This window comes from Coturnix japonica, chromosome Z, assembly GCF_001577835.2.
Source record: "Coturnix japonica isolate 7356 chromosome Z, Coturnix japonica 2.1, whole genome shotgun sequence".
Classification (NCBI taxonomy): Eukaryota; Metazoa; Chordata; class Aves; order Galliformes; family Phasianidae; genus Coturnix; species Coturnix japonica.
The window spans coordinates 17412026-17424426 of NC_029547.1; the positions used below are offsets into that span (position 1 = coordinate 17412026).

The 12401-nt window shown below is 37.1% G+C and overlaps 1 protein-coding gene across 1 annotated transcript in view; it reads left to right on the forward strand.

Moving 5' to 3' along the window:
* Positions 1-12401, forward strand: part of ITGA1 (integrin subunit alpha 1) — a 70396-nt gene that overhangs the window by 43853 nt on the left and 14142 nt on the right. Inside the window, exons 12-20 of the mRNA XM_015848696.2 lie at positions 2048-2190; positions 3550-3693; positions 5082-5336; positions 5768-5898; positions 8860-9023; positions 9197-9333; positions 10366-10476; positions 11391-11476; positions 11672-11807. Coding sequence (XP_015704182.1) covers positions 2048-2190; positions 3550-3693; positions 5082-5336; positions 5768-5898; positions 8860-9023; positions 9197-9333; positions 10366-10476; positions 11391-11476; positions 11672-11807 — 1307 coding nt within the window. The remainder of the gene's footprint in view (positions 1-2047; positions 2191-3549; positions 3694-5081; positions 5337-5767; positions 5899-8859; positions 9024-9196; positions 9334-10365; positions 10477-11390; positions 11477-11671; positions 11808-12401) is intronic.

The following is a 12401-nucleotide window of genomic DNA, read 5'->3' on the forward strand; positions in this document are numbered from 1 at the left end:
CATTTACAAATATTCTCTATTATCTTACATTCTAAGAGTCTGTGAAATTGTATAATTTATAGACATGTCAATTCTATGATTTTTTTTGTTTGTTTTTGTTTTTTGTTTTTTGTTTTTTTTAAAGCAATCAACCAAAAAGTTAGTCTGAATCCTTGTAGCCCTAATTGTATCTGGACTTTTCTCTAATAGAGATCTCTAACATGTTCAGAGATCTCAAAGATTCCCTTTGCACTCTTCTCAAGCTTTTCTCTGCCTTCATAAAAAGCTTTGTATAATTTCCATCTGAATTTTTGCTTAAAATTAAGCTGTTTTCCTTCACATGGTGGACAATATCAAGAGCTTACCACCATCCTCCTTATAATAATGTATTGTATATTGACAAGCTATTGTTTTTCCTTCAGACATTTCTACCAAAAGGTATCTCCATTGCCTTGTTCACTCCTCTGGGTTCTTCTTTCTGCACCTCCTGTTTCTTCTTGCTCTCTTGCCTTCTTTCATTTCATCTAAAACTTCAGTAATGAAAAGTCACCAAAAGAATCATTTGATCTTTTCTCCTAAACATATTTTTTCCTTATTTGCAGATTTCCATTATTTTTTTATTATTATTTTTTTTTAATAATTCCAATTCAGGCCTATTCACCAGAATACTTGCAGTTTTACTACAATTTTTATTTATCCAAAAATTTTATTAGTCTTCACTCAAGTTGTTAAACTGTCATGAATACTAAACAGAGGTAGGTTCAAAATGGTTTCAAAATCAGACCAGGACACTATCATTTTGACAGCCAGTGATTACTGTTCTTTTCAACCAGCTATTGTGATCAGTGGTTTTATGCCTGGGTGGAGGCCTGTCACAAGTGGTGTCCCTCAGTGGTCAGTGTTCAACATCTTTATCAGTGACATTGACTATGGCATTGAATGCACTCTCAGCAAGTTTGGAGATGACACCAAGCAGAGTGGTGTAGTTTATACACTGGAGGGACAGGAAGCCATCCAGAGGGACCTGGACAGGCTGGGGAAGTGGGCCCATGAAAACCTAATGAGATTCAACAAGGCCAAATGCAAGGTGCTGCACTTGGGCTGGGGCAATCTCAGGTATTAATACAGACTGGGGGAAGATCTTCTTGAGAGCAGCCCTGCAGAAAAGGACTTGGGGGTCCTGGTGGATGAGAAGCTGGACATGAGCCAGCAGTGTGTGCTTGCAGCCCAGAAGGCTAACAGTATCCTGGGCTGCATTAAAAAAGGAGTGGCCAGCAGAAAAAGGGAGGTGATTGTCGACCTCTACTCAGCTGTTGTGAAGCCTCATCTTTTTTTGCTAGAAAGATGGACTAGATCCCCATCCAGGCCTGGGGTCCCTAGCACAAGAAGATACAGAGCTCTTGGAATGGGTCCAAAGAAGGGCCACTGAGATTATCAGAGTGCTGGAGCACCTCTGGTGCTGGGTAGATAGCTATAAGACAAGGGGGAATGGTTTTAAACTATGATCGATCTGGGAAATTTATGTTAGATATTTGGCGGAAGTTTTTCACACAGAGTGTGGTGACGCACTGGTACAGGCTGCCCAGGGAAGTTGTGGATGCCCCATCCCTGGACGCATTCGAGGCCAGGCTGGATGAGGCTCTGGGCAGCCTGGGCTGGTGGTCAGTGACCCTAAACATAGCAGGGGTGTTGAAACTAGATGTTCTCTGTGGTCCTTTTCAACACAGGCCATACTATGATTCTATTATAATAATTCAATTTGCAGGTTATTTCCCTTGTACCATCATCTTCTTATACTACCTGAGGATAGCAAACCACATTATAAAAATTCTGCGGAATTTAGACTACCAGCCTGTGAACAAGTTTGATGACACGCTGGTGCTCATGACTCTGAGCCTGTAGACAAATTCACCTTCAGCCCTTTGATTTGACTCTGGTGTTGTTCTTTAGTATAATTAAGAGGAAACATCTGCTTGTAGAGCTAGGTCTTTGAAAACCTCTGAATCACAGCAAGTATTTCTGATGCATTCTGTGTCTATTGCATCATGAATTCCTTTCTGCTTTGTAGGCTATACTGTAAATTCAGCATTGACACCTGGAGGTGTGCTGTACATAGCAGGGCAGCCACGATACAATCATACTGGTCAAGTCATCATTTATAAAATGGAAGGAAGAGAGGTGCAAGTACTTCAGAGGTTAAAAGGAGAACAAGTAAGTATGCATTCGTGATTAATATATGAGATGAAGATAGCAGGACAAAAGGGAATAATGATTTCAGATGAGAAAACTCGGTTGCAGAAGAACCAAATAGAACTGTAAGTTATAATCAGAAAGATTACAAGATCAGAAACAGAAGTTAGGTAAATGCTTCAATCTATTGTGTAGCAGACCCTTCAAAATCTACTGTATATGGGATAAACCTTTGCTGATGTAAAAGTAATTATAGCTATCTCTGGACTGCCGATTTTTTATCCACTTCCTGGAAAAGATGTTATTGTCAAGAAACAGATGTGATAAGCAATATTCTGTGAGGGAGATTCAGTTGGTATAGCACAGAATATATCATAGTTTATCATTATATTGAGTAGCAGCTCTTCCTCCAGGAAAAAAAATAACATGTAAGTATGTAATTAGAGAAGGTAGCATGCTTAAACAAGTTGAAAGACCTGCTGACTCTAGTCTCTCTAGGCTACAGTACAATTTTTGATCAGGACAAATCAGGTTATTTGATTTTCATCTTCTGCAGCTGGCATCTGCATCTCAGCTAATCAGTCTTGGAGACTTTTAAAGTCAATGAAGAACAGCAGGTATTTTTAAGGTTTGAGTGATATGGCCCATCTGAGGCCAATATCTACAGGGTGTCTAGCTTAGCTATAATGTTAGATTCATCCCACAACTTGTGCCTGGTCTTCATAGTTGGAAGTGACACATTCATACATATCACTTTGGAAATAGGTAGAAGGGAGGAGAATGGTTTTAAAGTAGAGAGGAGATTAAATTAGATATTGGGAGGAGCTTTTTGACTCAGAAGGTGATGAGGCACTGAAATAAGCTGCATTCAGGAGACAAAGACAATTTGGATGGTTTCCTCGGCAATCTGATCTCATGGGTGGCACTCCTGCTCACAGCTGGAGGTTGGAACTGTGTGATCTTTAAGGTCCTCTGCAATCCAAATCATTCTGTGATCCCACTTTTTTCCCTTGTCAAGCCTAAGACCATCAGTTTCCCTCTTTCTATTTACTACTGTTGTGACTAGCTTCCCCAGGACAGTTTTATTCAAACTCGCTCTCTGAAAGCTGCCAGTCTTCTTAGCAAATAAGAGGCTCCATCTGTCCATTTCAAGCCCAGCAGTTTGGGGTGAATAATAAAAAATCTAACAAGGAACATTAAAGCAGAAAACAAGCTTCTCAGGCAAACTGACCAAAAGGGTCTTCTAGATAGTAAAGAAAATGTCTTCATAATGGTGACGTATAGCTTTGTTGTAAACAGCTGTATAATAGGTTTTGGAATTGGAGTTGTTGCAGGATGCTGCTTACTGTAACTCTCATTTATAACTTTATGTTCCTGCAGATTGGCTCATACTTTGGTGGTGTTATTACCACAATTGATATTAACAGAGACTCATTTACAGACCTTCTCCTTGTTGGAGCTCCTACATATATGGGAACTGAAAAAGAGGAACAAGGGAAAGTGTATGTGTATGCTCTGAACAAGGTAAGGATTATATTTGTTGACCAGGAATAGACTGTGTTCCTTTCTGTTTTCATTTTCTAGCTAAAGAAATATGTTAACTTGAACTGGGAAGAACAGTGTGTTGAAAAACAGAGAAACACGCTGATAACAGAGAGTGTACTACTGTTTTTAAATACCTTCTTCTTAAACTTTTGTTTTTCACTTTTGCTCTAGTAGAGTATTTTGTATAGATAAACAGTATCCTCTAAACTGCAACAAGACATAGATAGAAATTTATGAGGTTAATTTTCCCTTCATATTTTCTTTCTTCTGTCACACATTAGGGAGAAGTAGAGCTTATCCATCCTAAAAGTGTCTGTACCGATGCTTTTGTGACTCCTCAACCTACATCTAATTCTCACACTTGCAAGAGATTCTTAACGCATCACAACTAGATTAAGGAGTACCTCAGATACACTTAATTTTATTCAATTGATTAATCCCTCCTTCCCAGTTTCTATGTATAACTGGGATGTTTAGTCCAACATTACTGCATATTGTTATAAAAGATACCACAATAGGTCCTAGAAATAATGATCTCCTAAAATGCCATGGCAGGAAAGGGGCCTGAATAGACTGGATCTATTTTAATGAATAGCTCTTCCAGTTTCTACGTGTACTGCCAACAAAACATTGATGGTGAATAACATTGGCTAGAAAACAAGAATTCAGTGTCCTCTGATTGTGAGTGTTAGAAATTTGTTTTTCCCATTGTTACTTTTATCCATCTTCAGACAAAGGAGGTGCAGCAACAGTTTGTTTTTAGTCATCATTAAGCTCTTAAAGCTAATCTCTTGAGAAGACTGGATACATATCATGCTGTATGTGTGGTTTTGGTCTAGGATTCATGCACACGGGGCCCCGTTGGCCAGAAATGTACATGTGTGAGGGCACAGAGTTTGTGTGTGCTGGGGACAGAATTCAATCTATGTTGGAGAAATGCATTATTTTGTTTTGGAATAATAGTATTGCCATCTGTGATTCCTCTGAAACTTGGCTTATTTCTCAAATTAAGAGACTGACTTGGAAAGAAATCTTTCTGCTATGTTGAGAATCAAGTTGAATACTTACAGTAACATCCAAACACTGCTATGAAGCTGTGTTTTCCTGAAAATCTGTAATTAAGGCATAAGCATAAGTTTAGTGGAAGCAGATGCAGAAATGAGGGAGTGCGATTTTCTTTCACATGCCCTGTTTAAAGACAAAGTTATAGTTACAGAATCAGTTTCTACATTGCACTTAATTATTATAAATGGTATATTAATGTTTCATTTAACTCACCAGTTTATCTTACGTACAGGAGCGGTCTAAAACCTGCATCACTAAAATGTTTGTGGAAATCCACTAACTCTAAATCTGTCCATTCACAGACAAAGTTTGAGTATCAGATGAGTCTTGAACCTATAAAACAAACATGCTGCTCACCATTAAAACATGACACCTGCAAAGTTCTTAAGAATGAACCTTGTGGAGCACGCTTTGGGACTGCAATTGCTGCAGTGAAGGACCTCAACCTTGATGGATATAATGACATTGTAATAGGATCTCCCTTAGAGGATGATCATCGGGGAGCTGTTTATATTTATCATGGCCGTGGCAACACAATCAGTAAAAAATATACACAGGTATGAGATAAAACTTCACCGGTTGGCACCTTCTGTAAGTCTGTGTAGGACAATTCTCATTTCTGCAAGACTTCCAACACAGAATCAAATTATGACTTCACCTGTCACAGTAATTTCTTTTTTAAAATGTTCGGTACTTTTAAACTTAGTCTGATTTAACCAAATTTGACTCTAATATTGTTAGAAGATATATTTGCATATTTTTATTTGAAAACTCCTGGTATATTCTATACAGCCAGAAAAGTAGATATTTGTAATTTTGAATATTTATAGCAGATTTGTCACCATGGTAACCTTTTTAGGAGTATTGTAAAGAAAATTTAATAGATTTAAAGGGTTTAAAAGCCATCTAACTGCCAACAAATGTGTGTTGCATGTTCCTAAGAAATCCATCAATCTGCACTATATAAATCTCTTAATGCTTTTCACAGCGTATTGCATCCGGTGGAGATGGGGAGAAAGTGAAATTTTTTGGTCAGTCTGTGCATGGAGAAATGGATTTAAATGATGACGGTCTGATTGATGTCACTATTGGAGGCCTTGGTGGGGCTGCCCTCTTCTGGTACGGATATTCACAGCAGCTTCTCAGGCTAGAAAATAGACATTTGTCTTGCAATACCTACATAACTTGGTTGCACTACAGTTTGTACTGTTTTGAGAATATTGATTTTGTACTGGTTTTATCTCATACTTTACACTGGATGTGACTCTTCATATTTTCATTTGTCTCTGGAAGTATTATAAAGCATTCTAGATAATAGTAATGGATATAAGAATGTTCTAGGGTCTTCACATTTGGTGATTGCTATCCTCATGGATCATATTCATAATAGAAACAGATTCCCCTTGTGGAAGAAAGTAAATAAGGGGGATGGGAGAAAGCATTTTCTTTTACACTGTATATTGTTTTATTAGCAATTTGAAGGATAGGTTCAGATGTAGGGGAATTGCTAAGATGGTGCAACTCGGTTGACCTCATACTAATTAAACTCCAGTTTGACTCCCTACAAACGAAACTTAAAATAAATAATAAAAAAAATTTAAAAAAAAAATTAAAAGAAAAGAAAACCTATCAGGTGAATAATGAACTTGTTTCTTTGATGAAAGATCACAATTCCAACAGAATAATGAGCAATGTATATTGAAGAAAGAAGATAAAATGCCAGTGATATAAATAAATGAGATAATATTTAAAGCTATTTTACAATTTTCTCTCTGGCAAGGGAATTCCTAGGCCAGCTCCCTGTCCTGTTGCCATTCTGATGTACCATCTGGTTTGTCAGATCTTGCTTACCATCCTCAAACTGCCAGATTTCCTCGCATTCATCTGCTGACTTGTCTTTATAAAAGCTCCATGTGTCACTAGGCTGCACCTTTGCTGGCTTTCTTGGCTATTTCTTCTAGCAAAACTGTGTTAAACATTGGAGTGTAACACAAATCACTTGAAAGCTATAGATTTTCTGAGAATTTATTTCATTTTGCAGCTTACAGAAGGCTCCCTCGCAAAGTCATTTTTCTGCTTCTGTTTTCCTGACTTCTAACTTTTGCAACCTAACACAGGAGAATATCACAGAAGCTTTTAATCCTCTTTAAACACATTCAGTTATACTATTCCTCCTCTGACTTTTTCCATGTTGTATTGTCTTCCCTCAGTGTTCTTCAAAGTTAATAGGACAACATTCAGTACAGAAAAGAGTGCATCAAAATCTTTGTAGTATCAGGATTCTATTACTAGTATTAATATAGCTTACGACTTTAGGAGTTATGATTTGCCTTACCCCACAAAGAACAAAATAAGAAGTTATACTTAATATCATAACATTTCATGATTAATATTTTCTGTTTTCAATTTTGGTGACATTTTCCAGCTTTTATCTAGGATAATGTCTGCTAAGTTCTTTGTTCTTATAAAAGCTGGAATCTTCCATAACCAGTGTTTTCTACAGTAGAACACAGAATACCCAGTATTCACATTATGACAGTAAAGATTTGTCCCAGGGAGAACTGCTATGTTCTGTAAGTTTGTCACCATTTTGTTGCAACACATAATCTAATCTATTTTAGGTCTTGATAGTATCAAAAGAATCTTTCTGTCTTCCAGTTCAGTCTTCAATGCTTACAGAAGCTTTTGTTTATTTATATTAGTGTAATTTATTGTTCTGTCAGCTCTGGATTGAATTCAGCAGTTTATGTGTGGGAGCATCAAAAGACTGTTTTCCAAAGGTTCCTTGAAATGTGTTTTTGATGAACAGGGATGCCACATAAATTCCACTTATTCTCTGTGAGTTGTATAGTCTAGGGTGATAAATGCTCCGTGGACAGGTCAGCAGTGCTAAGCCAGTTCTTATAATCATCATAAGTGTGAGTTAAACTAAAATTTTTCTTAAAACTCTTTCATGTAAATTTCAATTAATACTGTTGCTAGATATGAGAGTATGCATGGGAGGCTACTAGCATACTTCTTCATATGGAAGAGTTTGGCTTTCTCTTTGGGCTGGAGTAGCACTGGCTCAGCAGTCCCACTGCTCACGGCTCTCCTCCCAGATGTTTGTGCAGCCGTGCAGTGAACTAGCCCAGGATCTCATCCAACTGGAACAAAACTCACCCGGTCCCCTCTCACCCTTTATTTTCCTAGTTCATTTTTTAACTTTGACCTGCTTCTCAGTCTGGTCACCATGCAGCTGCATCAAAGCTTTTGTTGTTTTAAGTGACCCAGGGTGCATGCAGGATGGGGAAGAGGAAAGGCAGAGCTTGTCTAGCAAGGGAAGACCATGAGGAGGAAGTAAGAGCAAGAGCTGCCCACGCTGCTCTTCCCAGGACCTGCGACCTGCAGGCTGGTGGCCATACCTCCTACCCTTTTCCTTCCTGCCATCTAACCCTTTCGTATAACTCTTGTCATCCCTATATTTTCTGGGCATGGGGTTCACCTGCTTCTTCACTGTCATGTCAAATCACAAATCTGGGGAAGGAAAAAAAAAAAAGCTATTCTGCCATTTTCTCCTGATTTACTGTACCGGCGTATTCCATCTTGAGGCCAAGAATGAACAGATAAAGAGCAAAGGTAGAAGCATTGCAAGGGAGTGGGGCAAGAGGGTCTTAAAAGTGGGGGAAAAAAATGGTAGTAAACCCCAGCCTATTTATCTATTCACAAATTGAAAAATGACAAGGCTACCCTCTTGTTTTTGTATAATAATTTGTTTGCCTGAGTTTGCCCTTAAGAATCTGTTTGGGTCTTCAGTCTCTTTTGAAGTGCAGTCAGCTCTTTAGAGTTGCTTAAATGTTTGGGGTTTTTTTGAGATGTTTCTTTTCATCTGGTATCCAGTCTGAAACAAGTACAGGCAACACTATGGAGAAACCCTGTGACTATTTTTTCTTTAATATGTTGCTTATTGTCAATATGTAGTAAGAGAATAGTTACAAATCTCATATGTTCATTCTAAACAATTATAAAAAATAATGTTGCTGATATTATCTTCAAGGCGTTTCTCTAACATTTTTTTGTTGTTGTTTTATTTTTCTTAAGGTCTCGTGATGTGGCTGAAGTAAATGTTTCTATGCAGTTTATGCCCAAAAGTATCAATATCCAACAGCAAAACTGTCAGATAAACAAAAGAAAAACAATATGCATAAACGCCACCATTTGTTTCAAGACCAGACTAAAGTCAAAGGAAGATATATTTGAATCCAGTAAGTAGGAAAGCTCTGAGATATGTTACAAAAATGTTAAAAAACACATTAGTTCATTTCTGGAAAAAAAAAAAATTGAATGCAACTCTCTTTTTTTTTAAAAAAAGAGAGTGTAAAAAAAGGATGTCTGAAGGTCAAATCATAGAGAGTATTAATCTCTAATTCCTTTGCAGGTCTACAGTACTGGATTACTCTTGATGCCCAAAGACAAATATCTCGAAGCTTGTTCACAGAAACTCATGAGAGGAAAATGCAAAAAAATATAACTATCAAAGGGTCAGAATGTATTAAACATAACTTCTACATGTTGGCAAGTAAATCATTTAAAGTGGCTATGTTTTTCTCTAGTTGATACTGTAGTAAACCTGATGTATTACATTAGTTGTAAACTGGACCAAAATTAACCCTAAAACTGTGCAAGAAGTGCATTTACTGTTTAGATATCTGTATATGCACGTAGATGCAAACTATTTACTTTTTAAATGCTCTGTTTGCATTTGTCTCTGCTGTGGCTCTGTCTTAGAAAAGAGCATGACACATTTAAGTTGAAACAGGCAACTGTTGTAGTTTTGGCACATTCAAAACTGTAGGAGCACGTGGGCTGCAAGTTTAATTTGATTACTGGTGCAATTTCTTCTAATAAAACTGTAATCAAAAACTCCCAAATTAGGTTTGGGAATAGAGAATACTAATTGACTGTAAAAGCCAAAATGTAATTAGCGACTATGAGAATGAAATTGACCAGATTATATCTAATGTGCAGAGTGAACTGAGTGTTTATTGCAAGCTCCCCACATTTTAAATGTTTAGCAACTTCACAGCTGTAGCATAATTCAAAACTAATGATAAATAGCTGCTAATATTTGCTTGAGTATGCAGTATATTTCTTAACAGCAACCTCACTTTGACTTCAGCGAAGATGATACCAGTGTTGTTTGTCTCACCAATCCTTTACACAACTGAAATGGAAAGTCTACCAGCTTATGTTTCTGAGATATCCTTTTCCTTTTAGGACAATGACATACACAGAAGTATTAGTTGTTATTTAGAAGGATTGACTAGCATATTAAATGCATTATTGTCAATTGCAAGCATTCAAATATTTCTCTAGCAAGGATGGTGACAGTGTAACTGAAAAATATTACCTCAGCCTTCTTTTTTTACTTTTATTTCTTCTTAACTAGCTCAGGTGTCAAAGTGAGTGTCTGTCATGGTTTCATGATTTTTGGTTACTGGTATTACACATCATAACATCATGTAGTGCACTGAGAGTTAAAGTGTTAATGCTCCGTAAACGGTTGACAATGTCCATAACAGCAGTTTAATTTTCTTTATCTTGTAGGACAAGCCTGATTTTCAGGACTCTGTAAAGGTTTTGCTGGAGTTCAATTTCTCTGATCCAGAGAGTGGGCCTGTTCTTGACAGTAACCTGCCAAATTCAATATCTGAATATGTAAGTCAGCAAGATTCTGTATTAATAAGCAAAATATTTGAGGTAAAACTCATATCCCACAGAAGACATGAAAGAGAAATTGTTTAAGCCCATCCAGTAGTTGTGTCCTTTAAATAAGTTTAAATGTGGAGAACTCAGTTCAGTGTGTTTGGGAACCAATCTAGGAATCCCTAGCTTTAAAGCTGTTGAGAGGTAAATGAAGATAGAGAATAATTGTAATGTCTTTTTTGTTTTGTTTTCTTTTGTTTTTTCTTTGGCAGGGAAATACTAGTTTTATATCTTAGTGGTTCTTGGCATCATTTGTGCTTTTCCTTTTGCTTATTTTTCTAACTTAGATGAATCACCTAGATTTCCTCATCATGCCCTTATATGTTTCACCCAACACTTCAAAGACTCATCACAGATTCAAAGAATGGCTTGGGTTGGAGGAAATCTTTAAGATCATCTAGATCCAATCCCCCTGCTCAAAGCAGAGCTGCCCCCACCAACTAAGGCCGCCTAGGGCCCCATCCAGCCTGGCCTTGAGCACCACCAGGGATGGGGCACCCACAGCTTCTCTCAGCAGCCTGTTCCAGTGCTTCACCTGCTCACAGTGAAGAATTTCTTCCTAACATATAAAATAGATTTACTTCTTTTAGTTTAAAGCCATTTCCCCTGGTCTTATCACTATCAGATCACCTTAAAAGTTGATTCCCTTCCTGTTTATTAGCTCCCTTCATGTACTGGAATGCTGCAATGAAGTCTCCCCAGAGCCTTCTCTTCTCCAAGCATGTTAAACTGTTCAATATTAGGGAATACTTTTTTGAATGTCTGACAGGAGATCTTATATAAAATTAGATGAAGATTTAAAATGCAAGTATTTGATTTTAATAATCATTATAATAAAATTGAGAATAAAAATACTATTGTTGCAGATTCCTTTCACAAAAGATTGTGGAGCCAAAAATAAATGCATTTCAGATCTTGTTCTGAATGTAAAAGCAAGCATAGCTGGAGACAGGTAACTACACTGGGTTTATTGTATTATTTGATAACTGTACAAAATTTGAATGTATAATATAAAATCTTTAGTATGATAAGTTAATGCTGTGCCATGATTTCCGGAACAGAAACAATATATAGTAAAAAATATTTATTTTTATTCTTTAGAATATTCAAAAGTTAAGATGTCCAACAATCATACTTTATTTTACAGCTCTTCTCCATTCATTGTCAAGTCACGCAATGACAGGTTCACCATCCAACTCTCTATCAAGAACAAAAAAGACAGTGCCTATAATACCAGAGCTTTGGTTCAGTATTCTCCAAATATTATTTTTGCTGGCATTGAGGTAGGAATTTTTCACGTTTATCTTATTTATCATAACTTATATTGCTACAGAGATCTAAAGAAGCCTTTGTATTAAGACTTAATTTCACTGCTCTAACATCATCTTGATTGATTGGAAAAGATTCACTGGAAATACTACCCTTGCTTATACTTCTGTAGGGATGTATTTATTTTGGTTTTAACTGGCTTTGCTTTACCATCTGCAATTGGCTGACAGGTTTCACAGTACCAATTTGATAGTAAGCAGACACATCCCAGATAAATGCCAGAACCATCAATCACCACATCATATCTATCTGAATACGTAGGTAATATATGTATAATATATACCTATCTATGCAGAAATGCCTCATTATTTGTCAGAATGTCTCCTGTCACTCCAGTATACTCCTTTGGCTTAGAAGCACTCTCTTTGTAGTTTAGCATATTAGTGCCTTCCTTAATACAGCCTCAGATAGCATCTCCAAAGCAGATGTGTTTCTGCATGCCCCTCTGCTGCCATTTGTCACACAGCAACAAAATGCAATGGAATATTGGCAGGAAAGTTCAAACTCTACTTCCATCCCACCCACACACTATGGGCCAACATAATAAA